General features: G+C 40.8%; 1 protein-coding gene across 4 annotated transcripts in view; it reads right to left on the reverse strand.

Moving 5' to 3' along the window:
• Positions 1–27417, reverse strand: part of ABA3 (molybdenum cofactor sulfurase (LOS5) (ABA3)) — a 425672-nt gene that overhangs the window by 181753 nt on the left and 216502 nt on the right. For all 4 annotated transcript variants that reach the window (XM_089377211.1, XM_089377210.1, XM_089377209.1 and 1 more), the window contains 2 exons: positions 17720–17797; positions 17424–17525 (listed from right to left, as the gene is read on the reverse strand). In XM_089377211.1, coding sequence (XP_089233337.1) covers positions 17424–17525; positions 17720–17797 — 180 coding nt within the window. The remainder of the gene's footprint in view (positions 1–17423; positions 17526–17719; positions 17798–27417) is intronic.

The raw sequence follows: 27417 nt of genomic DNA on the forward strand, positions 1-27417 counted from the left end.
CATTGCAAATAATGTAGTAAAAGAAATATTGTTTAAAATGAGGTGGTTATTCCTTATTATTTTTTGTCTATGGGTGTTTAATGCCAATTTTTTTGTTTTTTTGGTGCCCTAGGTTTGAATTAGTTCACTACAAATATGCCAAAAGTCTTGGACCCATTTTGGGAGTATGGCGAGCCTAATGGTGGGACAAATACCATTTGGCTAGACTCCCTAGACATGATGTTGGGCTTTATACGGTTTCTAGTGTGGAGCTTATACAAAAATATCTTGAAGCAATTGATGAAAAACACAGAAAGATAGCTGCTAGGGAGAGGGCACTGATCTTAGATAGATAACTGGCAGCTGCCAGTTTTATTTGTTTTGCTACATATAACTCATGATGTTGAGATACTTTTATATATGTGAGGTTATTTTGTATTAGTTCTCCACATTTAAGTCTTTGATTGGACAATTATCAGGGATCAACAGGATTTAGTATCGCATTTGATGTATCATTTTTATTTTACATCCACTACATCATATATATATCAATGTTTTCTTCATATTTATGTGCCAATGTGTTTATTTCATGTTGTTATTGCTTTACATGTTTAAAAATAAAATAAAAATGAATATATTGTGCATTTTTTATGTTTGTCGATATTTTCGTTGATATTGGCGATAAGATGTTTTAAGGACCCTCGCCGATATTTTGCCGAGACCGATATTTTCAACACTCGGATATTATAACATATTCGCCATATGAAAAAGATTCAACGCAAATATATGTATCATTACATATGATGTTTTCCAACACAGTGCAAAGGTATACTCTCCCTGTCTCGTGGCTTGGGGTTGTGCATTGGCCTTAGTTGACTTCAATAGGCATATATAATATGAATATGAACTTAGAGATGGGGCCTTGTACCCAATATTTTATAATAATTTAAAATTTAAATAAATATTTCATAAAAATATATAATTATATTTTTAGTTTGTATATGTCCGAGAGCTTTGCCTGGAGACAAATTCGCAGTTTCAAAAGAAAACATGTAGCCTTTTCACTGGATCCCCGGGGCAACAAAAAGATAAACAGATGGATGTGTGGACTAATGTATGTGTGGGCATCTCCTTAGCGACCTTGCTGATATACTTAGCAAAGGTGGCACAAGAGATATACATAGTCTCATAGCTCTATAGTCGAGGGTACTATGACTCGGCCCTCAATAATATACTCGACGAAGGGAGGCGAAAAGATATACATGGTCTCCTAACTCTATAGTCAAGGGCACATGACTCAACTTGTCGCTTGTTGCTACGATCTGACGGGAACATCTAAAAGTAGGAGGTGAGCCTTCTCTTTGTCCCTAGACAAGGTATGGCATGTTGTAGCTAAGATTTGTGGCATAAAATCTCCTTGATGAAAAATGTTAGGCATCTCTAAGGCTAGTACAAGAAGAAAGTGGAAAGGGAGCCTCCTAACTCTCTATATAGGCAAAGATATCATCCTTTGATCTCATAGTATATGGGGCACTAAAAAATGAGGTGCATATTGGTCTCTAGCTCTTGTAGGTGCCACAACTAGCAAACCCTATCTGATTGTAGTATATGATGATCCATCTCCACGCAAAGTCGATGTGACCCAACTTGAAGTTGCCCCAATGGGATCTTTGTGAAATTTCCACGAACTGCAGCAACTGGAAATTTATCTCCTAACTTATGTCGTTTATTTGTCTTTTGTTAATTATTAACAAATATATATATATAAACTGAGACTGCAATTCTTCACAAGCAAAAATATGCTGCAAAAAATAAAATACTAGAACTGAGAAAATAATGGGCACACAAAAAATAATTTTGACATCGTTATTTTTGGATAATCGTCCCTGGAAAAACCCCAAAGGGAAAACCACTGCAGCAAATGAGGGTTTTATTATTATCCTTAGAATTACAACTGCTTGCCTTTCTAACTAAGCTATGGCAATTTTATCTCACTAGAAAATAACTGGGAAAACCCTTTCCCTCCAGCAAATCGATTTGGCCTCCTCTTGGCCACTCACACTCCTCTTTGGCACTCGCACTGTCTACCAAGAATGTACACTATAGCCTCTGGGAAATTCGTACAATCTCCGGGAATCATCCTTGCAAGTAGATCTGCCTCCCTCTTCCTCTTGAAGCTACTCGCACCTCTTTCCAAAAACTCTCCCGACAACTAGAAGTGATTTACTACTCCAACTCACTCTAGGGAACTGCCTACTCGCACTAGTTGTCTCGACCTCCTCTGCTAGAAAACTTGGCCTCCTCTCCTTGAATACTTGGCCTCCTTTCCTGTAACTGGAATGCTAGAAACCCTCTTGAGAATTTATCCAAAAATTCTCAATGTTGAATACCACATTGTTAGCGTCTCCCTAACTTCAACTGCACCCTTGCTAAATCACTGTAACTAGGTAGTCAAACTGCTCAACTCTCTTCAATGGCTTCTCCAAACCCCATCGACTTGCTCTTATCATCTTCTATTGGACAACCAAAGGCTATGATCACATCTCAATTGATGCCTATGATCATCTTGACTCCATCAACTCACTTTTCCAGAAGTCACCAAAGCAAAATTGATTTCCCTCAATTAATCTGATTTAATTAACCAGTTTTCTTAAGTTAGACTTAGGAAATATTTTTTTATTGGTCAATTAACCTAATTGAGGTGTTTCTAAGGCTTTTCTCATGAAACCTTTTTGGGTTTTGGTGATCTCATGTTCCTTAGCCTCTTAGACACCATTAGGACTAGAACACATGTCCACTGCTACCAAAAACAAACACTCCCTCTTAGCGAGGAAGGTGTTTTCCTCTAGTCCCATCTTATCACTAAAGTAGATAAACTTTGCCTTACCCAAGGCCTTTGTGAGGACATCTGCAACTTGTTGATATGTAGGAACATGTTGTGGCCGAACTAATCGATGTTGTTGGTGTCTGACATCTATGATACAATTGGTTGCCATAAGTTAGCAAACTTTCGATAAATTTATTCCTTCACTTCTGCTAGTTGCTCTAACCTCCTAGAAGCTACTCGGACCCTCCAAATCAATTCAGCCTCCCCCTGATACACGAAACCAACCTCTGCAGCAACGTACCGGCAACTCTCTCCGACAAACTCGCACTACTGGAAAAATAGCTCAGCCTCCACTAGAAATCGAACAATCAAACTGGGAATTGCTTCTCCTTTGCAAATTGATCTGACTAGAAAAGTACCTCATTGCCCTGACAACTCCCTCTGCCTCAGTGAACTCGCACTCCTGGAGAGACTGCATCCTCCCTCTGCAAATAGATCTCCCTCTGCCATTGAGAAGTTGAGAATCTCTGCGAATAAAATACTCTCGCAATCACTATCCACCATGCTATCACTATGTTACTCATATTCTCCTGCTACATATTGTAGCTGAATCAATTTGCGCTTCCATTGCAATACTCTAATCTCACATTGTTGATGCCCCTGCATTGCTATTATCACTGTAATAGTGAGTCACAATCTCACCACTGCTTTAATACTTGGGCTCTCGTAGAAATGATAATGGTCCAACTAGGAAATCACATATATAGCAATTGGATTTGATCTAAATCTCCCTATTACTCCTTCCTCAGACCCTGCCTAATTTGGAACACTGGAGTCTCATACTCCTCCTCGACCCTAAGTCTAGTGCCACTATAAGTGCAAATTCACCCTCCAACCTAGAAGGCAAATCCTTGATCTTTGCAGAAGTTGTTGTCTACTTCTCCTTCTTGTCCTTCTTCCTCTTGGGACATTGGCTGACATAGTGATCAAATTCACCACATCCAAAACACTTGACCTTCGATAGGTCTCGCTTCTTATTTTCTCCTTTTGAGTTTGTCCCTAGCTAGGACCATTCTTCGTTTTTCCTTTACCTACAATAGCGACATTCTCTTGCTCCTACTTCACCTTCATTGCATTGCCATTGCTGTTAGTAGTGCCCTCGACTAAGCTAAGCCTCAACTCCTCCAAAGTTAAATCACTCCACAAGCGCTCCCATCCCGAAAGTGCATCTCGCCCAGAAATCACCTAGACGAATGTACGCCACTCCTTGGTAAACCCACTAAGTGCTATGCGCATTAGCTTGTCATCTGCTAGCTTCACTCCTACTGCAGCTAGCTCATCTCTAACAAACCGAATCCTGGTGTGATAAGTGGTTACATCTTCGCCCTTCTACATTTTGTCAGTTCTCAACTTCTCTTTGAGGATCATTTTCCAATTCTCTGACAAATCCTAGTATAGCTTGACAATGGCATCCCACATCTCCTTCATTGTTTGCTTCTCAGCGATATGTGGAACTAGCCACATCTTCTTCATTATTCCCTTATCAGCGATATGTGGAACTATGTGATCCCTGGATGGGATCTATTGGCACAGCAATAACTATTGTAGAAAACTCCTTCAAACTACACTCATCCAACAGAAAAAACATCCTGGTCTTCGAGATGCCAAAGTTGGAGGCTCCATCCAACCTATCCTAATCTCGCAATCCTATTGCGACCATCTCTGACAAATCTGCGAACTCAAATACATTGGAGAATAAATAAATTGAGTTATAAAACTCTCGTGTGCTTTCTCTTCCAGGTCTTGTGCTAATATACTTCTGCAAAATCCTTTTGCGACAAACCCTCTATGCTTGATTTACTGTAGAAAATTCGATCGGCTTCTAAAAATCCTTTTGACAACCTCACTACCTGCTACTCCTCACTGAGACAACTCGCACTTCTTCCATATCATCTACCTAGACTAGAAATCGAGTCGTTGCCTTTATCACATGCATTAGATGATTGGTCTGCATAGATCTACTCTGATCTGCACCAACCTCGCTCTAGAGCTTCTCCGATTTGATCTGCTATGATACCACGTGGAATTTCCACGAACTGCAACAACTAGAAATTTATCTCCTAACTTGTGCAGTTTATTTGTTCTCTGTTAATTATTAACGACAAATGTAGATAAACTCACACCGCAATTCTTCAAATATAAAAATACGTTGCGGAAAATAAAAATACTCGAACTAAGAAAATAATGCACACACACAATAATTTTGACACCGTTATTTTTGGGCAATTGTCCCTGGAAAAACTCCGAAGAGAATAACAGTGCAGCAAATGAGGGTTTTATTATTATCTTCAACAAAATAGAATTACAACTGCTTGCCTTTTTTGCTAAGCTCCGACAATTTTCTCACTAGAAAATAACTACGAAAACCCTTTTCCCTCCAGCAAATCGATCTGGCCTCCTCTCGATATGCCTCCTGAAGCTACTCACACCTTCCAGCAACTCTCTCAGCAACTGGAAGTGATTTACTGCTCCTACAACTCGCTCTAGGGAACTGGCTACTCACACTAGCTATCTCAGCCTCTGGAAAACTCGACCTTCTTTCCTAACACTGGAATGTTGGAAGCCCTCCTAAGAATTTCTCTAGAAGTTCTCACAATTAAATACCTCGCTATTGGTGTCTTCCTAGCTTCAACTGCAACCTTGCTAAATCAATGCAACTGGGTAGTTGAAGTGCTCAACTCTCTTCAATATCTTCTTTAAACCCTATTGACTTGCTCTTATAATATTTTGTTTGGTAACCAATGGCCATGATCACATCTCAATTAATGGCTATGATCATCTTTGACAAAATTCCGAAACCCAAAATCCTACTGCAACAACTGATAATATTTCTTCTATTTGTTAAATTAATTAAACAAACTATTTACAGTTTCCTACAGCAAATATTGAAACATACACACTGCAGCCTTCACAAAATAAATACAACAGAAAAATAAATGCTGGAAAATTAGAGAAATTCTAGCACACACATAAAAATATTGACAGTTATTTTTGGACAATTGTCCCCAGAAAAACCCAACTTGGGAAAACGGTGCAGCAGATGAGGGTTTCTTTATTAATTCTTCAGCAGAAATTAAAGTAGAAAAATTCAGACATCAAAACAGAGGAAAAATAGTAAAAAATTTAGTGATAAATTTCTCATTCTCCACAGCAACTACCTGACCCCGAGATGAACCGTTTTTCCATATGTTGGGTCTATGCATCACCCTCTGCACAGAGTTGTAGTGGATTGCGTCTCTCCTCGCGCTGTCTCTTCTGGAACCCGTTCTACATTTCCCAGATCTCTGCTGATACCCTCTCTCTCTCCCCTGCAACTCACCCTCTGGCTCTATTTCCTCTACTGAACTTCAACCACTGAGAAAATCGATCTACCTAGGCAACTGAGTAGTTGTTGGTGCGTGTCCTCCAAGACCCATCGAGTTTCTTCTTATAATTTCTCATTGAGACATCAACGGCCAAGATTAAAACATAATCAATGGCAAAGATTAACTAGAACTCGATCCATGTCTTTTTCTAGAAGATTCTCACCATGACTTAATTAATACCCTTTAATTAATCATATTCCCCAAGTTTAGACTTACGAACCATTAAAAATGATTAATTATTTTAATTAAGTCATCTCTAGGTGGAATTTCGAAAAACGATTTCTGGGTTTTGGAGAATACATGTATTCTAGCCTCTCCACCAAATTTCGTGGCTAGAAGACATGCGATGCTACAAAAACTAACAATATTGACTCCATCAACTCACTTTTACATAAGCCTCTAGAGAAAAATCGATTTCCCTCAATTAATCTGATTTGACTAATCAGTTTTCCTAAGTTAGAGTTAGGAAATATTTAATTATTGGTCAATCAATCATTTGAGGTGTTTATAAGGCTTTTCTTGTTAAACATTTTCTAGGTTTTAGAGATCTTGTGTACCTTAGCCTCTTAGACACCATAAAGACTAGAGCACCTGTTCGCTGCCACAGAAAACTAACAATCCTAAGTGAGTGCATCAAATGCCTACAAGTATAGGGTTGGGTGATGAGGTCATCTTGTAGCTCCAAAGAGTCCTCTAAGTAGAAGGACATCTTTGAGCTAAGGCTCACCAAGGGGGATGTCCAAGTGACATGAATGTATAATCAATAGATATCCCCTTTGATGGTCAGATTCCCTATCTCTCGAGTTACTAAGAGATATGTTGGTCCATCATGGGAGAAACTAAACGGAGGAAGGTGCTTTGGGGATATGGTCATCGACTGAAGGAGCCAAGATGCCTCTGTGAAACTTTCATGAACACAACCTGAGGGGGAATCCGAAGCCATGACCGCCGAAGAACAAAGTGCAAGATAGGGGTATCAATTTGTCCCAATAGCAGAGTCTCCGTAAATGCTGACTCTATGGACAAAAGAGACCAAGCAAAAAATGACCTCATGGTGAAATGGGTGGACCCCAAACTTTTCCTGAAAATGTTGATTTGGGGTAGCATCGGATGTGCTCTAGGCCTCAAATTTTGCAGGGAGGCTTGGGCACATGTATTCCAAGGAACCTAGAAAGCATTTTCGGAAATTCCACCCAGAGACAATTTTATTAAAATAATTAATATTTTTTAATAGGACCCTAAGTCTAAACTTAGCAAATTAAACATATTAATGGGTATTAATCTAATTGTGTGTGTAACTTCTAGAAGAAGACGAGGATCAAGCTAAAATGATCTTAGTCAATGATTAACTTTTAATCTGGGTCATTGAATCTCAACGAGAGGATTTTTTAAGGGAGCTTGAGGGTCATTTATAAAACACGACGTGAGATCAAGAGATCGAACTTCTAAAGTGAGATGTTCTCGGGAGGAAATTCTAATCGAGTAGATTTCTTGTAGTGAGGAGCAGTGAGTATCCGGAAGAAGGAAGTTTTCCTGGGCCAAAGAGTACGAGGAAGAGAGAGGGAAGAACGACATCCAGGAAGAGGCAGATACTGGGCCCACATAGAGCTGACGCAGTGGCAGTGCATGCCTTAGAGGGAGATCGAATTCTTGTTGAGGAAATCAAGTTTCAGCAGCCAGGAGTCGGGGTGTGAGACGGGGAGGCAGAGATTCGGATTTTCCATCTAGTAGAGGGTACAAAGAAGGAGCAGCGTGATGCCCTACAGGGGTGACGCAAGAACTGCATGGGAGTGACGTAGTTTTGCGCAAAGGCTCCAGTTCAGCGTGATCAAACTCAAATTCTCCCAGTGACAGGGTGAGAGCATTTCACCATTCATTTTGTCCAGTTTCTCTCTATATAGGATTGCTAGTTGAGCATCCAAGAATTGTACTCAAATTTACTACTGCATAATAATAAAACCCTCAGATCTGTTGCATCAGTTTTCCCGCATTGGGTTTTTCCAGGGACATTTGTCCAAAAATAACGGTGTCATTTGTGTTGTATTTTCTTTCTTGCTCAGTCTCTTGTTTCCACATAATATTTAATTAAGTGAAGGTTGCAGTAGTATTTACTTCAATATTTACCGTAGAACACAGTAAATAACTTGTATGGATTAACAAGTAGGAGAAGTAACATCAGTTTGCTGCAGTAGGGATTCCGGTTTAGGAATTTTCACATGGTATCAAAGTTGTAGGTGAAGCAAGAAGAGAAGAGCCGGTAGATCCAGTGCTGAGCAGAAGAGGGAAATCAAAAAGTTGTAGGAGGCAGGAGTTCAAAACCCAAAGGGTTTGCGAGTTCTTAGCTGGAGCACTGAAATTTCAAGGCAGTCTCTCTCCAAGACAGTGGACGGAGAGAAGGGCTTCTAGATCGAATTTTTGTTAGGGAAAAGGAAGTAGCGTTGAAGCCTCAGCATGAGGAGAGATGGTGGGCCGCAGATTTTTTTACAAGCAGTTTGTTGGGCAGAAACTCGTCAGAAGAAAGAGGAGAAGCACAGCTCAAGGAATTTCTTCCTCAGAGAATTCCTAGCCAAGGAATTCGAATTCTCTAGAGCTGAGCAGCAACAAGGGGCAGCAGTTTTACTAGCTCCAGCAGGGAGTGAGTAGGCTAGCCCAACAATAGTATAGAGGAGAGAGAAGGTCATTCGACTTTCTATTTTTTTGGCAGAAATGGCAACCAGTGGCTTGAGGGATCAGGACAGGTTGGACGGAGCATCCAACTACACCATTTGCAAGGCTAGAATGGCATTCCTTCTAGATGAGCATACCCTCAAAACATATGTCAACAGCGTGGTGGTTGTGCATGCAGACGCAGATCCATTGAAGAAATACCGATCTGAAATGGCGAAGGCTAAGATGATGATCCTGGATGGAGTAAACTATCACGTGGTTTATCACGTTGCTAGCAAAGGGACTACTAAGGAGATGTGGGATGCCTTGGAAACGCTGTATCAAGGATCTTCTGAGCAACGGAAGATGTACATGGAGCAGAAGTTGAGATCTACTCAGATGCAGAAGGGGAGTGTGTGGATCCATTCCTCACGAAGCTTAAGGAGACCCGTGATGAATTGTCTATTGCGAGGCATACACCTCAAGATTCAGATTTCATTAGACTAGCCCTCAATTCTGTCTCAGATGAGTGGCAAGTCTTTGTCCAGAGTATCCTGGGCAAAGCAGCATTGTCGAATTGGGATGAGATGTGGGCAGCTCTAAAACAAGAGGAGTTGAGGAGGGACTTAGTCAAGGTAAAACTTGACAGAAGCAACAGCAGTGGTTCAAAGCCTAAGGAGGAGGAGAATAATGCAGCCCTTGCATCGAATGGGTAGCGGGAGTAGCGGAGACGTAAGAAGGACGTCTCAAAGATCAAGTGTTTCAGGTGTGGTGAGATGGGTCACTACGTTACTCAGCATCCTCTCAAGAAAAAAGGAAAAGGATGAGAAGCATGATCCGAAGGCTACGCCCACGAAGATCAAAGGAGAGGAGTTCGCCATGACAGTCGAGATACCTCCAGGAAGAGGTGAGTTGATTTGGAGTTGTAGTTCGAAAGAGCTACAGATGGGCAAGATCATCGAGGAGTCCACCTCTTGGATCAATACCTTGCTATGGGAGCTCAGTTTTGTGGTAGTAGGATGGACTAGTGTCGGATGGTGCTGAGGAGTCCTAGAGAGACAGTTGCAGTGGCTAGGAGTGCCAGAGTCTAAGCAGTGTAGAGGAGAGTTGGCAGCAGTGCAAATGGCACAAAGCAGAGGTCAACAGCAGCGCAGTAGATTTAGAGGGTCAGTGCAGAGACTAGCAGCAATCAGGCTCTAGCATTCACGTGGTATCATACTGAACACAGTTAGTTCAGTAATTTTGGATGTTTTTCCATTGCTGATGGAGTAGCAGCAACAGTTTGCAATGCAGTGGCAGTTGGCAGTGGCAGTGCTAGCAGCAACACAGATGCAACACCTGAGAGGGAGTTGTAGTACGGATGCAGTGTTGACAGTGGCAATGTCAGCAGCAGTACAGTTGTAGTAGCAATGCAGTAGTTGGTGGACAGCATGTCAGACATCAGCAGCATAGAGGACGATGCTTCAAAGTCAGAGCAGTATGCAGCAGCGTATATTGCTAGAGCACATTCCTCGCTAAGAGGCAATGTTGATTTGGGGTAACATCGAATGTGCTCTAGGCCTCAAATTTTGCAAGGAGGCTTGGGCACATGCATTCTAAAGAACCCAGAAGGCGTTTTGGGAAATTCCACCCAAAGACAATTTTTGTAAAATAATTAATATTTTTTAATAGGACCCTAGTTCTAAACTTAGGAAATTAAAAATATTAATGGGTATTAATCTAATTGTGGGTGTAACTTCCAAAAGAAGACGATGATCAAGCTAAAATGATCTTAGCCATTGATTAGCTGTTAATCTGGGTCGTTGAATGTCAACGACAAGATTATTTAAGGGAGCTTGAGGGTCATTTGGAAAATACACCATGAGATCAAGAGATCGAATTTCTAAAGTGAGCAGTTCTCAAGACGAAATTCTAATCGAGTAGATTTCTTGCAGTGAGGGGGAGATCTGGAAGAAGGAAGTTTTCCTAGGTAGGAACTGCGTGGGAGTGATGCAATTCTACGCAGAGGGTACGCAAAGGCTCTAGTTCAGCGTGATCAGACTCAAATTCTCCCAGTGATAGGGTGAGAGCATTTCACCATTCGTTTTGCCCAGTTTCTCTCTATATTGGATTGCTATTTGAGCATCCAAGAATTATACTCAGATTTACTACTGCATAATAATAAAACCCTCAGATCTGTTGCATCAGTTTTCCCGCATTGGGTTTTTTCTAGGGACATTTGTCCAAAAATAACGGTGTCATTTGTGTTGTATTTTCTTTATTGCTCAGTCTCTTGTTTCCGCATGATATTTAATTAAGTGAAGGTTGCAATAGCATTTACTTCGATATTTACTGTAGAACACAGTAAATAACTTGTATGGATTAACAAGTAGGAGAAGTAACATCAGTTTGCTGCGATAGGAATTCTAGTTTAGGAATTTTCACAGAAAAATGGGTTGCAGAACTATGCATTTGCAAAGGATAATACACCAAAGAAGCAGAGTCTGGAATCTCTCTATCATGGCCCAATCTAACTATAGTAAACTGAGCCCCCAAATCTCAGAACCATAGAGGAACAAGGGTCTAATAATGGCCACCATGAGGTGGAGCTTGGATGAGATTTCCTAGAACTGTGCTTGGAAGCATTGTCACTCAATGAGGGCAATGGAGCCATAACCTTTATTGAGTCGAGGTTGGAGTGTCTGTCGCATACCAAATTTGGGCCCTATGAACTATGTTTCGCCTCCATCAGTGGGGGTACATAAATATTTTCAGACACATCATTTATCACCATTATAAGCCCAAGGTCAGAACTCAAAGCCTTGTAAGAAACCATGTGAGGCCATGTATTAGGCATCACAGACCTGGTGTCTTGTCTTTTGAGTCTATATTCACTGTGATTGGTCAAACCATGCCTTATCCCTTGAGTGCATCATCTTGGCGATCTCGTCCCTAACTGGAATGGAGGACCTTGGGAGGTTTTTCATGAGGACCCATGGTTTTACGGGAGCCTTGTCTTTGTAGGGTGATCATCAGTGTATGGGCCAATCCAACTTGCATTAAGGTGCACCTATGTCAATCCACATGGTTTCGTCTCTATATAGTCTATAGGTGACCTTGGCCTTGGTGCATTATTGTTCATTACAACTCCCACGACATAGCAGTCTCATTTGTCAACATTGATAATATTATTGTCTCTTTTGAGTAATTGTTACTGGGATCTTGTAATGAAAATCATTAGTTAATTGTTAAGTGGATAAGTGCTCTAAGTTCCCTTAATTGCTATCATTAGTATTGGTTAATATCTTGTGGAGGATAATTTTGTCTTGAGTACTTGAAAGGATCTCTTGTTCATGTTTGGCACTTTCTTGTGGTTAAGATTGTATTTTATTGACAAGTACTTGTTGATATAACTTGAAGTCAAATCATAACTAAGTACTTAAAAAAGATTTAACCAATCTTACCTTAAGAATCACTCAATCCATCTTGCATTGCATTCTAAGTCTAGTTGCATTAATAACTTACCTCCAAGCATAAGCTTAGTTGATAGACATTTAAGGCCACCCTTTCTCAATTTAGCTTGAAGGGCTTAGCACCTCTTTAGTGGTTAACACGGTGACCTTCCAGTCATCAGAGCCACAGTCTCTGCAGCGCCGGAGGCATTCGGTGGTTGGAAAATGGGGAAGTATCGTTAATCAAGCCCTTGCTTGCTTCCCATTGGCTTCCATCCCACAACCTACTTTAGAGACTAGTTCCAAAACAGTTAAGAGAAAGGTTACACTTAGAATAAGCATCTAACTTAAAATCAACCAAGATTTTGCATTTCACCTAGCTTGTAGGACTTGCACTTCATCTAGGTTAGTGAAGCATCCAAGCAACGATTGTTCATCTGGTTACTTGGCATTTAATTGGTAATAAGCAAGAAGTTGACTCCATAAGGCACTGGTCTCACATTCAAATCTAATCTAATCTTTAAGTCTTGCTAAAATTAACCAAGTAGCTAGGTCATTCAATTGTGTCTCCTGGACTCGTTGGTTGCCAACTTGTCCTTCATCTTCACATTTCCATAAGGACTACCCCCATAGCCTACTGTTGGGAGACAGCTAGAATGGAGAGGTTTGGGATGAGATTGACAACCCCTGATCTGAGTCGTTGTCGCAGTGCCTATAGAATCTGAGTGGCAACAAGCACATGAGGCCTCAACGTTGCCCTTATAGGCCTCCACATCAACCTAGCATGGCCCTAAGAAGGCTAATTCAATTTGTTTATTGAGCTACAATGTTTGGCTAGTAATCATGGGTGGGCTACTTAGCATTTTAGGCGTAGGAGGGGATTTTCTTTTAGTTTTTGAGCTTATATGACATGTATAAAAAATGAGATTCATTCTCAATTGGATCATCATCACTTGGATTTCAATATCTCTTCTTGAGAAATTCAGACCAACAATTGTTGGATGAAATTTGGATGCTTGGATGCATTTTGACATTTGGAAATCTTCGCTATCTTTTTTTGGAGCTTTTTGTTGCAATATTGATAGATGGATATATTCTCATTGTGTTTCAGGAATCGTCCCCCCCCCCCACCCAAGGATCCAAAGGCAGATCCGCATCCCGTACGGATCCGCCATCGATCCTTCGGCGGAACCGCGGATCAGAAAATCGGATCCGCGGTTCCTCCTTTTTTTGGTGATTCCTGCAAATTTGGATTCGTGGGGGCCCGATCCGCGACTCCTACTGCTCGATCTATGGTTCCTATTTCCCGAACTATGGATCCAAAAAGGATCAGGTGCGGATCTGTGGAGGTTCGAGCGTGTATCCACCGCGGAAAGCGACCGCATCCGAGATAAGGTGGACGTTTCCACGAGGATTTCTTTGTTTTTTTGTTTTTGGAAATTTCGAACTGTTCTGTGAGGAACTACACTTTCCGAATACTCCCAAGGTACCCCTTGATGCTCCCTAGACGCTTCCTAGATCCTCCCTAATGGTAATGTTAAATTCTTAAAGTAAAAGTGAAATGAAAGATAAAGGAGAATGTCACTTTTACTTAAATTTTTAACATTACCATGAAATGACTCGGGATGTTTGAGAGTGGTTCCAACCTCATCAGACTTCATATGGAGAAAATAAAATTTCATATCCCATTCAAAATTCAGCAGACTTGACAATTTTCAGGATCAATGGGATTGTGGTGTTTCATTGGATTATACCATGTATGAGGGCATGTGATTGGCATTTAATCAAGAGCAACAAGACCTACATGTACCCCAGTGTTGGTGTTATTGATTGTTGAACTCCTTTGTCATGGCCTTAGCAATTATGTATCCTTCACTCAAGTCAAAATCATTGATCAGGCATGTTAAGCTTTCTCTACCATATTATAAGGCTTAGATTAAGTTGTTTGATCAAAATTAGGCAATGTTGACTAAAATCCCTATAGGATTGAAGTAGAGGCAAAGGTTAGACAAGAGAAGAGGAATCTAGATTGTAGATGGTTGATGCTGGAATAATTAATCATTGATGTACAATGGATGCCATATCTATCTTGATTTATGTAAAAATATGCAAGTTTTCATGTCTTCTACAACCAATTTGGTATTTTGGATGTTTTTTAATATAAATATAAAAAAATTATATATGATGATGATGATGATGATGGTTAACGTCCACTGAGACCAAATTGGTCTATCGGACCTACAATTTTCTTAATTTTTACTTGTCTGGCTCCTCGTCTTTCTTGGCGAGATTGGTGTTGTAGCTTTCTTTCTTTTCTCTACGGTCTTCCAACTTCCTTTGTCTTGCATCTCCTTCATCTCTTCTGGTTCTTGGGACATTGGTGTCTTAGCTTCGCGATCTATAGTCGGAGAAGTTTGGTTTAGGAGATCTGCTTTGCTGTTAAATGAAGATTTATTTTCTGCGGTATTCAGATCCTCATAACTGTTGATTTGTTGGGGCGGGCTTTCTCCTTGCTTGCTTTGAGAGTTGTTTCCTTCTTCCTTGATTTCTTGTGACTCAGAGTTTTCTCTAGAATATTCTTCTTTGATGACAGTGTAGTGTTCTTTTTGTGCTCCTTCCCACCATGTAGATCTGTGGTGGTTTTTTCTAGCAAAATTTTTCTCAGAGGCTTTTGGGCAATCTTTGGCTAGATGCCCCGTCTCAAAGCACGATCGACATCTGAAGAGGACACTTTCATAATCAAGCTTCTGGTTCCACACATAGTCTTTACTTGTTAGGTTTATTTCAGCTGGGAATCCGGCGCTGAAATCCATTTCCACACAGATGCGTGCATAGGTGGTTCTGGCATATTCCTCTGTTTCTGGGCACCTGCAGTAAAATTTCCCAATTGCATTTCCGATGGCTTTTAGCGAGGAGAGATTCCAGAGATGCAAGGGTAGGCTTGGCAATCTCACCCAAACTGGTGCTGAGGTTATCACTGCTGTAGAGGGATCGAATGATGGGTTCCATGGCTTCATGAATAGGCCTGATTTTTCCCAAAACCAAGGGCCGGAATCTAGAATACATTGTCTGCTTTCAGGATTTTCAAAATCTACTATAAAGAAACCTCTAGCACAGGGGTAGATATTAATTTCATCAGAAATGATAGGCTTCCATACCTCCGAGATCCAATTGTGGAGTGCTATCAGCCGCGGCCAAAAACCATTGAACCGGCAAATTAGGGCACTTTCGGAGAACTTCAAAGCTTCATCGAGTGAGTCCTGGACCACTTGGATAGTGGGAGCTGGGGCTTCACTCACGATATGGGCAGGAGATTGCCCTCCAGAGACGGATGAGCCACCAGTTATTTTTGCGAAGCTCGGAGCCATATTTTACGCAGATTGAAAGCCAAACCGCAGATCTGAGAATGCTGGAACAGCAGCCAATATTTGAACGCAGACCCTAAGAATGCTGGAACAGCAGCTGTGTCCTCCACACGTTACGTTGCCTCCAAAAGATTCGTCCTCCACACGTTACGAACATCCACGGGATCGTATGGTGAATACTGCGAGATCCGCGAAAACCAGAAGATACTGCGAGATACTAAGATCTACGAGAAGAGATCTGTGAATACCCAGAAGAGATCTGCGAATACGGTATGGTGAATACTGCGAGATCCGCGAAAACCGTATGGTGAATACCCAGAAGAGATCTGCGAGATCCGTGAATACTGCGAATACCCAGAAGAGATCTGCGAATACCCAGAAGAGATCTGCGAATACCGTATGGTGAATACTGCGAGATCCGCGAATACCGTATGGTGTATACCCAGAAGAGATCTGCGCTTCCTAGATTTTTGGAAAATGACGCTTCTGCGTCCCCGCTTCCAAAAAACGTCCCCGTTTCATTCCTGCTTCATGCAACATTGGTCTTGTAAGTACTCTTTGATGTTATATTTTACATTGATAAATGTCTAATGTATGGAATGTCATTTCATGATCTTTAATGTGCCCTAGTTTAATGTGAATTTGTGAGAACATTAAAGTTATTGGAAGTATGCATGCATTACTCATAGATAATGATGAATGAATGTTCCTAGAGGTTAATCTTGCATATTGCATCCTTGAAACTCCATCAACTATTGTCAATGAAGTATAAAATCTTGTAGTAGCCATGAAGCTGCCTCCTGTAGGGTTAGCGACGCTGCATTAGGTCTCCTTGAAGAGCGAAATTATCAAATAAAAGTAATTCTTGACTCCATCTCTCTCCCAACTAATAGGCACTGATCTTATTGAAAAATCAATCTTTCTTCACCTCTTTCTCTCTCTTTTCTTCGTTATTTTTAGGATAGCGAGTCCCCTCTAGGCCTTGGTGCGAAATCTTCTAGGAAAGTGCATTTTTAATTCCGTCCAGATAGGATTGTTCTTTAATCTCTCCTCTAGGCATCCTCAAGTTTTGAACAAATTCCAAATGTGGAATCTCATTCTATTTGATGCCATAGCTATCACACCAAGTGGAAACTCTAGAAGCCATCCCTGAACTTAGGAATTCCTTTAAGGTTCGTACTTTAGTAGTGTAACATTCAAAACCTTTTCCCTTGTCTATCCCGACCTTGGATGAACTCTTGTCTAGTCATATATCTCAACCCTAGGTCTCATATACTATTTCTTTCAAGGGGTTTTTCGTGGAAAGTCTTACTAGCTTCTCCCAAAGCTCACACTTTAATTGAACCTTTCCATTGAATGAGCCATCCTTGCATCACTTGGAATTCTATTATAGACATATTAATCACGAGTGAGGGATACTGGGACTCCTCCCGTCAGTGAAAACCCGAGAAGGGGACATAGGATGTGGTGACAGTGGGCCTAGTCCCAAGGTGTTGTTGTGCCCTCTAGCCTTAGCCTATTTACTAGGCCTGCTAGTTTGTGGTGACAGAAATTTAAATAGATAGTTCAACATTGGTCCTTAACTTCTATTTCAGTGGTTGTTACTATATTTGACAAATCTTTTCAAAATAACAGCATTTGTTAATAAAGCTAGAATGCAAGCTATCTCTTCCATGCAGTGCAATAAACTTTATACATGAAAAATCAATCTTGTGCAGATTATGAGAGCAAAAGCATATAATTAAATTACCTGGGCATCCTCAAATGTAGACATGTAACCAAATGACACCCTAACAGCTCCAGTTGGCCTTCCAGATATAATATCGTTATCATCCCAGCATACATGTCCAGACTGCCAGAGTAACAGAAACACAACTTTCTCATTTAAAAAGAAAAGTTTAGCAATGTTTTGACACAGATGTTTCCAATATAACTAAACCACTTACAGATTCCATGTTAAAATCAACATTTAGAATACCAAAGTTGTATTCGTATAAAGGAACTCTTCCTATGTACCAGATTAGAGCAGTTATGTCGTTAGCATACCTGAAAATTGGAATGCAACTCGGTATGAGTTAATTCCAGATACTTTGAACAAGCACCAGGGTTGCAGAAACATCCTGTCTGAGAAATAAAAATAAGACAATGTATCTAACTCAGTCAGACTTGACATGAACCTTAACATTCTACATATTCGAATTCAATAAGTAGTTGTTTCTTTAAGCATCTTTTGACAGAAATGAAAGAACTATTGCAAACAAGCAATAAATGATTTGAAAGAAAACAGAGTATTTTAGCATGGATAATGTTTTTGATATCTGTGCCAGCAGAATATAAAACATGATAATAAGATATAACTATTCTGCTAGGAGCACCAATTTCTTCCAATACATTCCAAAAGCAAGCTACTGAACTCAAATTTTTCGGGGAAAACAGCAAATACATCTTACATTTCATTGCTAAGCAGTATAGATAAATCAAGAATTTTATGACATAAAGCTAAGATGTGATTGTACAAACTACCCTTCCATATAGGCAAGTTGAGCCAGCATACCTATCTTGACCCCAAACTCAACAGAGTCTACATGTTTTATTAAATAAGATAAGATAAGTATATTAATATCTGATGAATGACTACAAAAGTAGGTCAGTGGGACTGAACAGTACAACCAATGGATACAATGTGGGACTGAAAGGGAAACTCCTAGAAATGCCAAAAATAATATAAAGAAAGAAACCTACATAGGTATAACATCAGAACATATGTATAAATGTATAAAATCATGACAAAGGTACGGTGTTACAAAATAATAAGTGAGTTAGCACAAGTCAAGAACCTATCAAGAGAAAGAGCGAGTGAAAGAAAGAGATCAAACAATCAAGCCAATGATGTCAAGGTCTCTTAAGTCTAATCACTGAGGGCAAGGGGGGAAAACAGGGCACTAGGTCGCTGTCGAAGTCCCCTGGAACCATTAGGGGGTCTGACTGCATGATATGGGGGTGAATGTAAAAGGGAGAGATACTACTTGCATCCAAGGATGAAAGAAGGAAACTCCGAATGGACCTTTGGCCCCTGGAATAATCAGGGAGTCTCACTACATGATATGTGTTGATTTGGGGTAGCATCAGATGTGCTCTAGCCATGAAAATTATTGGAGAGGCTAAAGCACATGAGATCTCCAAGACCCAAAAATGGTTTGGATAGATTGTATTCGGTTTGGGAGATATTAAAATAATTAATATTTTTAATGGAGTTCCCAAGTCTAAACTTAACAAAAATAAAATATTAATGGGTATTAATATAAAACTGGGTTAGAAGGTTCCAAAAGTCATGGATCAAGCCAAATCTAATTTTAGCCGTTGATTAGAGATTTAATCTCAGTCGTTGAAAGACCAACGAGAAAAGTATAAGAAGAGGCTTGAGGGTCAGTTAGAAGACACACCAGAGTGATCAGTCATTCATTTTGCTAGAGCGAGGTTGCTAAGCAAAAGTGAATCAGTGATTAGCAGTGAGGGGCAGTGAGCACTAGGCAAAGACGCAAAGACAGTGCCAAGAGACCAGCGCAGAAGCAGAGAGCTAGAACAGCAGACAGAGCAGGCCACGCAGAGCCCAACAGTACTCTATTAGGAAGTATATCCCAAACAGAATTCATGAAGGTAATACACTTCAAAATATTTGGGAGCAAATGCTATATCAAGAATACTGAGGAGCAGCTTGGCAAACTTGATCCTAGAGCAGATGAAGGCATTCTTCTTGGCTATTCTCCACATAGCAAAGCATACAAATGCTACAATAAAAGACTTGGCAGAATTGTTGACAGCATTGATGTAGTGGTTGATGAAAAGGGATATATTCCTAGGCAAATACATCGTGAAGACATCGAAGAAGATGAGAGCTACCCTCAAAGACAGAATGATGAAGAAGAAGAACCTCAAGAAGAATCTCAAGAAGAACCTCACGAAGAAGCAGAAGAACGGACAAGAATAGAAGAAAAGACTCCATCCAGATATGTTCAGAAGAACCATCCAGAATCTCAGATCATGGGACAAAAAGAAGCAGGTATACAAACTAGAAGAACAGTTGCAGAAGCTTCAAGCTATTTGGCATTACTTTCCTCCACCGAACCACAAAATGTGAAAGAGGCATGCAAAGATGAATGTTGGGTGAAAGCAATGGATGAAGAACTTGAGCAAATCGAAAAGAACAACACTTGGGAGCTGGTTCCTAGACCAAAAGATAAGAATGTTATTGGAACAAAATGGGTCTTCAAAAATAAATTGAATGAAAATGGAGAAGTAATTAGAAACAAAGCCAGACTCGTTTGTAAAGGGTATGCGCAGCAAGAAGGAATAGACTTTGAAGAAACTTTTGCTCCTGTTGCAAGACTTGAGGCCATCCGAATGTTCCTTGCTCTCTCAAGTTTTCAGAACTTCAAAGTATTTCAAATGGATGTGAAATCAGCCTTTTTGAATGGAGACTTGGAAGAAGAAGTGTACATTGAACAGCCAGATGGGTTCATTCTTGGAAATGATCCAAATCTTGTATGCCGATTGAAAAAGGCTCTCTATGGTCTCAAACAAGCTCCAAGGGCTTGGTACTACCGGTTGGACAAATATCTTCATCAACAAGGTTTCTTAAAAGGTTCAGCAGATAGCAATCTGTATATAAAAGTTGAAAATGACAAATTGCTAATACTTGTTGTGTATGTTGATGACATTATTTTTGGCAGTAATGAAGAAGCTATGAGTCAAAGCTTTGCCTCAGTCATGCAGAAAGAATTTGAAATGTCCTTGCTAGGAGAACTGACATATTTCCTTGGTTTGCAAATCCAACAGAAGGAAGGAGGAATCTTTTTATCTCAAACCAAGTATCTCAAGCAGATTTTAAAGAAATATGGCATGGAAGATGCAAAACCAGTATGTACACCCATGGTCACAGGATGTAGTCTCAGTGCAAATGATGAATCTGCAGCAGTACATCAACCAACCTACAGATCTATGATTGGAAGTTTACTATATTTGACAGGTACCCGACCAGACATCATGCATGCAGTTGGAATAGTTGGAAGATTTCAGGCAAATCCGAAGGAGACTCATCTTCAAGCAGTAAAGAGAATTTTCAAATATCTTCAAGGGACTCAAAATTATGGCTTATGGTATCCTAGAGATACAGATCTTACTCTTCATGCCTATACAGATGCAGATTGGGCCGGAAGCGTGGATGACAGGAAAAGCACAAGTGGTGGTGCGTTCTTTATGGGTCCCAGACTGGTCTCTTGGTTCAGCAAGAAACAGAGTTCAATTGCCTTGTCTACAGCTGAAGCGGAATATGTTGCTGCTGCATCTTGTTGCACCCAACTTCTTTGGATGATGCAGACTTTGCAGGATTATCACATCACTTGTACACCTCCTATTCCTATCTTATGTGACAACACAAGTGCAATCAGCATCTCAAAGAATCCGGTTATGCATTCAAAAACCAAGCACATACCAATCAAGTACCATTTTCTCCGGGAACAAGTACTTGAACAGAAGGTCAAGTTGGAGTATGTTCCTTCTAAGGAACAAGTTGCTGATATTTTCACCAAACCGTTGCCCAGGGACACTTTTGAATACCTCAGGCAAAAGCTGGGGGTTGTTGATGCATCATCTTACTGTTGATCATCTTCCTATTGGTGGTATAGGCTCAGGGGGAGCACATAATGCATTGTTGGCATTATGGAGAAGGAGATCTTGGAAATAGCTGCAATATGTCTCTATCTCCTTCATGATGGATTTCTGGTTACAGATCTGGAGATGCATGAGCATAGGGGGAGCATACCCTTTGCCCTTGATGTCAAAGGGGGAGAATGAAGCTGAAGATTATGTGGTTGCCATCAAGTCCAAAGGGGGAGATTGTTGGCATTATGATTCAGGTGTTGTCCTTGATGGCAAACCCATTCAGGTGATAAATCAAGAAGGACGCAGGAAATATGTTCAGCAAGTGCGTCCCCGCAGGTATACCATACAGAACCCGCGTCCAGGGACGCAGGCCAGCCGTTCAGGAGGTGCGTCCGCCCAGTGCACACATTTCAAGGCAGAGAAAAGCACGTGGGGGTTTCTTGTGTGGTATCTAGCCGACGGTTTTGTGTTTCTATGGTGTCGGCTCGTGGTTTTGTTCCATGTTTTGGGGAGAAGCTTGCCTATATAAAGCAAAGGAGTTCATTTGGATTATGCATCATCTTGGTTGAATATCTTTTGGTGAGATCTAGTCCAGATCTATGAAGGCGAATCTTCTAATGGACTGTGATCTCTATGGCGCATGATCAGATCTGTGGATCTGAGTGTTTGGGTTGGTTCTGAAGTCCTCATATCTTTTATATCTGAAGGGACGCAGGTTCAGTGAAGGGAAAGTGCGCCGGGACGCAGTACAGTAAAGGCTCAGGTGCGTCTCTGAGGCAAAGGACGCGGCGCGTCTGTGTTATTGGGTGCGTCTCTGAAGCAAAAGACGCGGCGCGATAGTGTTTCTGGGTGCGCCGGTCGCAGCAAAGCATAGAGGAACAGTGCGTCGGCACGCAGAACAGTGGAAGGTAGACTGCGTCCAGTCGCAGGTCACAGAAAGAAAATATGCGTCCCTGTCTTAAGATGATCTGTTGACTGTATATTTCTGTTCATAAGGTGTTCTGGGTTATTTCTGTAATTACTGATCTGAAGATGCATGAGCATAGGGGGAGCATACCCTTTGCCCTTGATGTCAAAGGGGGAGAATGAAGCTGAAGATTATGTGGTTGCCATCAAGTCCAAAGGGGGAGATTGTTGGCATTATGATTCAGGTGTTGTCCTTGATGGCAAACCCATTCAGGTGATAAATCAAGAAGGACGCAGGAAATATGTTCAGCAAGTGCGTCCCCGCAGGTATACCATACAGAACCCGCGTCCAGGGACGCAGGCCAGCCGTTCAGGAGGTGCGTCCGCCCAATGCACACATTTCAAGGCAGAGAAAAGCACGTGGGGGTTTCTTGATTCATCAAGCATAGCACGAGCCATTTGTTGGATTGTTCTGTTCATTCTTTCAACAACTCCATTTTGCTGAGGTGTTCTAGCTGTAGAGAATTCTCTCCTTATCCCATGTTCATCACAGAAATCGAAAAATTCATTTGAAGTAAATTCCCCACCTCTGTCAGATCTGAGGCACTTAATTTTGTGACCTGATTCATTTTCAGCCAAGGCTTTGAAGGTTTTGAATTTTTCGAATGCTTCATCTTTGTGCTTCATAAGTCCTAACCAAACAAACCTGGAGAAATCGTCAATAAATAATATCAAGTATTCCTCTCCTCTAGGTGTTCTTTTTCTGAAAGGTCCACATACATCTGTATGTACTAGCTCAAGAGGCATGCTGGCTGATCCTTCTTTCTCTGGAAAGTTAGTTCTGATTTGTTTTCCAAACTGACATGATCTGCATATGGTGTTGTCAAGAATTTTGATATCTGGAAGATCGCGAACTGCCTGATATTTGCAAGCTTTCCTTATTTGTGAGAAGCTTAGATGTCCCAACCTTCGATGCCATAACCAGTGCTCTTCATTCTTGCTTAGATAGCATTGTTGTTGTCCTTCATCAAATATGTATAGATTATTTGGAGTTCTCTTTCCTTTGAGAACTGTTTTACCTGTATCAAGATCACGAACAAGGCATCCATTTGATCTGAATATAACCTCGGTTCTTTGATCACACATCTGGCTGACACTTAGTAGATTATGCTTCAATCCATCAAAAAACAAAACATTTCCTGCCTTAACATCTTCTTTTAAAGGAGCAATACCTTTTCCTTTTATAGTTGCAGGAGTATCATTTCCAAAAGAGACTTTCTTTCCCTTTTCTAAATTAGAATAAGACTCAAGTTTTTCTTTATCACCTGTCATATGCTTCGAACATCCACTGTCAATGTACCATAGATTTTCTTGTCCTTCTGCATAAAATGCTATCCCACATCTTTCTGTTTGAGGTTCCTTTATTCTCCATGTTTTGGCGCCTGAGGCTTGTTCCTTTTTCTGCTCTTGTACCTTTCTTTCCGGAAACCTGCTTCTGCATTCAAAGTCTTTATGTCCAAAATTATTGCAAATAGAACATTCAACTTCATTTTCAAGAGCTGAAAAATTGTTATAGGTCCTTTTTGTAATCCCTGTCATACTTCTTTGTTTTTGAGCTTCCCTAGTCATGATTGTTTTATACGCAACACATTGAGCTGCTTTGTGACCAAAGTTATGGCAAGAAAAGCATTGTCCATTGAAGAAGCTTCTGCGATTATTGGATCTACCAGCCAACTGATTGTAATTTCTATTTTCATCTATTCTTGAACCAAATTGAGAAGATTTTACCTGTGGCTGGTTGTGGCTTTTGTTCACCCTTAAGCTGGATTGCCCCTGATAGTTTCTGCTTGACATTTGTCCCTGCTTTACCTGATGATCTTCCTTGTGCTCTTGCTCATTTCTTCTTGCTGCATCAAGATAACTTTTTGAAGTGGATGCTTGAGAAGTTTCTCCATTATAGCCCAAACCTGTCTTATTTAGTGGAGACCGCTGCACACTGATAATCTCATCCAAAGTTTCAGATCCTTTGACAAACTTGAGATTAATAGTTTTTGTTTTCTCAATTTCTTTTCTAAGACCAACAATTTCACCTTCTAATTTTTCAAGATGTTTTTCCTTTTCATCAATTTGGAATTGTAGAGTATCAATAATCATGTTCTTTTCTTCTATGCATCTCTTGAGTCTAGTAATTTCATCATAAAGGTTATCCACATCTACAGCATTCTCATAATCATCATCTTCAAATGCCATTAACAACCTATATTTATTACCTTGTTCATCTTCATCACTGTTTGATAAGCCATCACTATCTTCATGGGTGTAGTAGCTTTTCTTATTTGCGCTTTGTTTCTTGTTCCATCTAACTGGTTCCTTTCCTTTATCCTTATAAGAGCATTTTGCAGCATAATGACCTACTCTTCCACAAGCAAAGCATTTGAAAGGTAGCTTACCTCTGAACCTTCCAGAACCTCTTTGAAGATTTCTGACAAAATTTGATTCTTCTTCCTCTTCTTCTGGATCATGGCTTGCTTCATAGTAATCTTCTTTGCCTGATGCTTTAAAAGCAGCCTCCCTTCTGTCTGATGGTCCTCCCTTTCTCATTTCATAAGCAGTTAGAATTCCATATAGCTGAGACATAGTAAGAACACGGAGATTTTCTTTTTCTTCTATTGCAGATACTTTGGATTCAAACTTGGGGATAATGATCTTAGAATCTTTTGAACTACTAGAGACTCCTTTACTTCTTCACCCAAATTTTTCATACAATTTACAATCTCATCTACCCGAAGAAAATAATTAGCCACACTTTCATCATTATACATCTTGAGAGTCTCATATTGAATTCTGAGAGTTTGAAGTTTGGCTTGTTTTACCTGTTCATCTCCTTCATAGCTTGTGATCATTTTGTCCCATATTTCTTTTGCTGATTTGAAGTGCATTACCTTCATGAATTCTGTTTGGGATATACTTCCTAATAGAGTACTGACTGCTTTTGCATTTGTTTCATACTTCTTTTTCTCAGCTGGATCTGTAGGAGTAGCTGAAGGAAAAGCATAGCCTGTTTCTACAATGTCCCAAACTTCAGTACCAAGAGATTGAAGATATGCAGTAACTCTTACCTTCCAATAATTGAAGTTTGTCCCATCAAAAACTGGTGGCCTGATTGATGCTTCTCTCTCGTAGTTGCTCATGATGAACGATCTACCTTCAAGCGATCAAGCTTTTCTGAAGGACCTGCTCCGATACCAATTGTTGGAAATAATACTGAGAGGGGGGGTGAATCAGTATTATCAAGCAATTTACCAAATCTTCCTTATTTGATCCTTTGAATTATTCTTGCATATCAGTATCATAAAATAATGAGCATGAATAAAGAAAATAGACAGTCACACCAAAGAACACAAGATGTAAGGTGGAAACCCAATGCGGGAGAAAACCACCTGCTGCAATATGTCTCTATCTTCTTTCAAGAAATTCTTTTTACAATGATTTTGTACTGGTGCAGTCCTTTACCAGCACGCAGGCTGCAACCTGCAGAGAGCTACAACTCTCTCTCGTTTTCCAGTCTCTCCTGGAAGGGAGCTACAACCCCCTACTTCTTTTCATGAAGAATCAAATGATCAACAAGTATACAACAGATACAGTCCACTACAGATATCAGATCAGTAATTACAGAAATAACCCAGAACACCTTATGAACAGAAATATACAGTCAACAGATCATCTTAAGACAGGGACGCATATTTTCTTTCTGTGACCTGCGACTGGACGCAGTCTACCTTCCACTGTTCTGCGTGCCGACGCACTGTTCCTCTATGCTTTGCTGCGACCGGCGCACCCAGAAACACTATCGCGCCGCGTCTTTTGCTTCAGAGACGCACCCAATAACACAGACGCGCCGCGTCCTTTGCCTCAGAGACGCACCTGAGCCTTTACTGTACTGCGTCCCGGCGCACTTTCCCTTCACTGAACCTGCGTCCCTTCAGATATAAAAGATATGAGGACTTCAGAACCAACCCAAACACTCAGATCCACAGATCTGATCATGCGCCATAGAGATCACAGTCCATTAGAAGATTCGCCTTCATAGATCTGGACTAGATCTCACCAAAAGATATTCAACCAAGATGATGCATAATCCAAATGAACTCCTTTGCTTTATATAGGCAAGCTTCTCCCCAAAACATGGAACAAAACCACGAGCCGACACCATAGAAACACAAAACCGTCGGCTAGATACCACACAAGAAACCCCCACGTGCTTTTCTCTGCCTTGAAATGTGTGCACTGGGCGGACGCACCTCCTGAACGGCTGGCCTGCGTCCCTGGACGCGGGTTCTGTATGGTATACCTGCGGGGACGCACTTGCTGAACATATTTCCTGCGTCCTTCTTGATTTATCACCTGAATGGGTTTGCCATCAAGGACAACACCTGAATCATAATGCCAACAGCAGAGCCCACAGGGACTGCGTCATCCACGCAGAAGGCAGAGCGAGTGACGCAGAGGGTCCCAGACATTGCGCAGTGCCTCAGAGGGCTGACGCAAAGGGTCATGGGGATGACGTAGTGCAGCAGGAGGCTGACATAGAGACCAGAAGGGCCAGCGCTGAGCTTCAGAGTCGCCGGATAGGGTTTCACGGGATAGGTTTTCTGAATACCTGTCTTCGAATAGAGAGGTATTGTTGCTATGTATTTTTCTCTGTCGGGTGAAACGGTTAGGCACCCAGTTGTACTCAAGGAAATACAGCATAATAATGAACCCTCGGAATAATTGCACTGGTTTTCCCGCGTTGGGTTTTTCTGGGGACATTTGTCCAAAAATAACGGTGTCACTTGTGTGTTTGTTTTCTTTCAGCTTAAGATCTGTAGATGTTGTGACTGTATTGTGTTTATTTCGGTATTTAAATGTTTTAAATAACTTGTTCAAAATTTACAAGTAGAAGAAATAAACCAGAAGAATACAGATTAATTTTTTAACGGATAGAATTAGAAAATTCAACATGGTATCAGAGCGTGGTTGCAGATCACAAGAAAGCTGAAGGCATCAGCTGAACAGATTTAGCGGTCCCGAGTGAAAGAGACGATCCTTGCAGAAAGCGACAGAGGAAGGGTTGACACAGAGGGGCTACGTCATCAATTCAGGCTAGACAGAGGCCAGCGTAGAGGCTAAGGAGG

The sequence above is a fragment of the Pinus tabuliformis genome, chromosome J (genome assembly GCF_031772625.1).
Source record: "Pinus tabuliformis cultivar Carrire ecotype Pingquan chromosome J, CPIR1, whole genome shotgun sequence".
NCBI classification, from domain to species: domain Eukaryota; kingdom Viridiplantae; phylum Streptophyta; class Pinopsida; order Pinales; family Pinaceae; genus Pinus; species Pinus tabuliformis.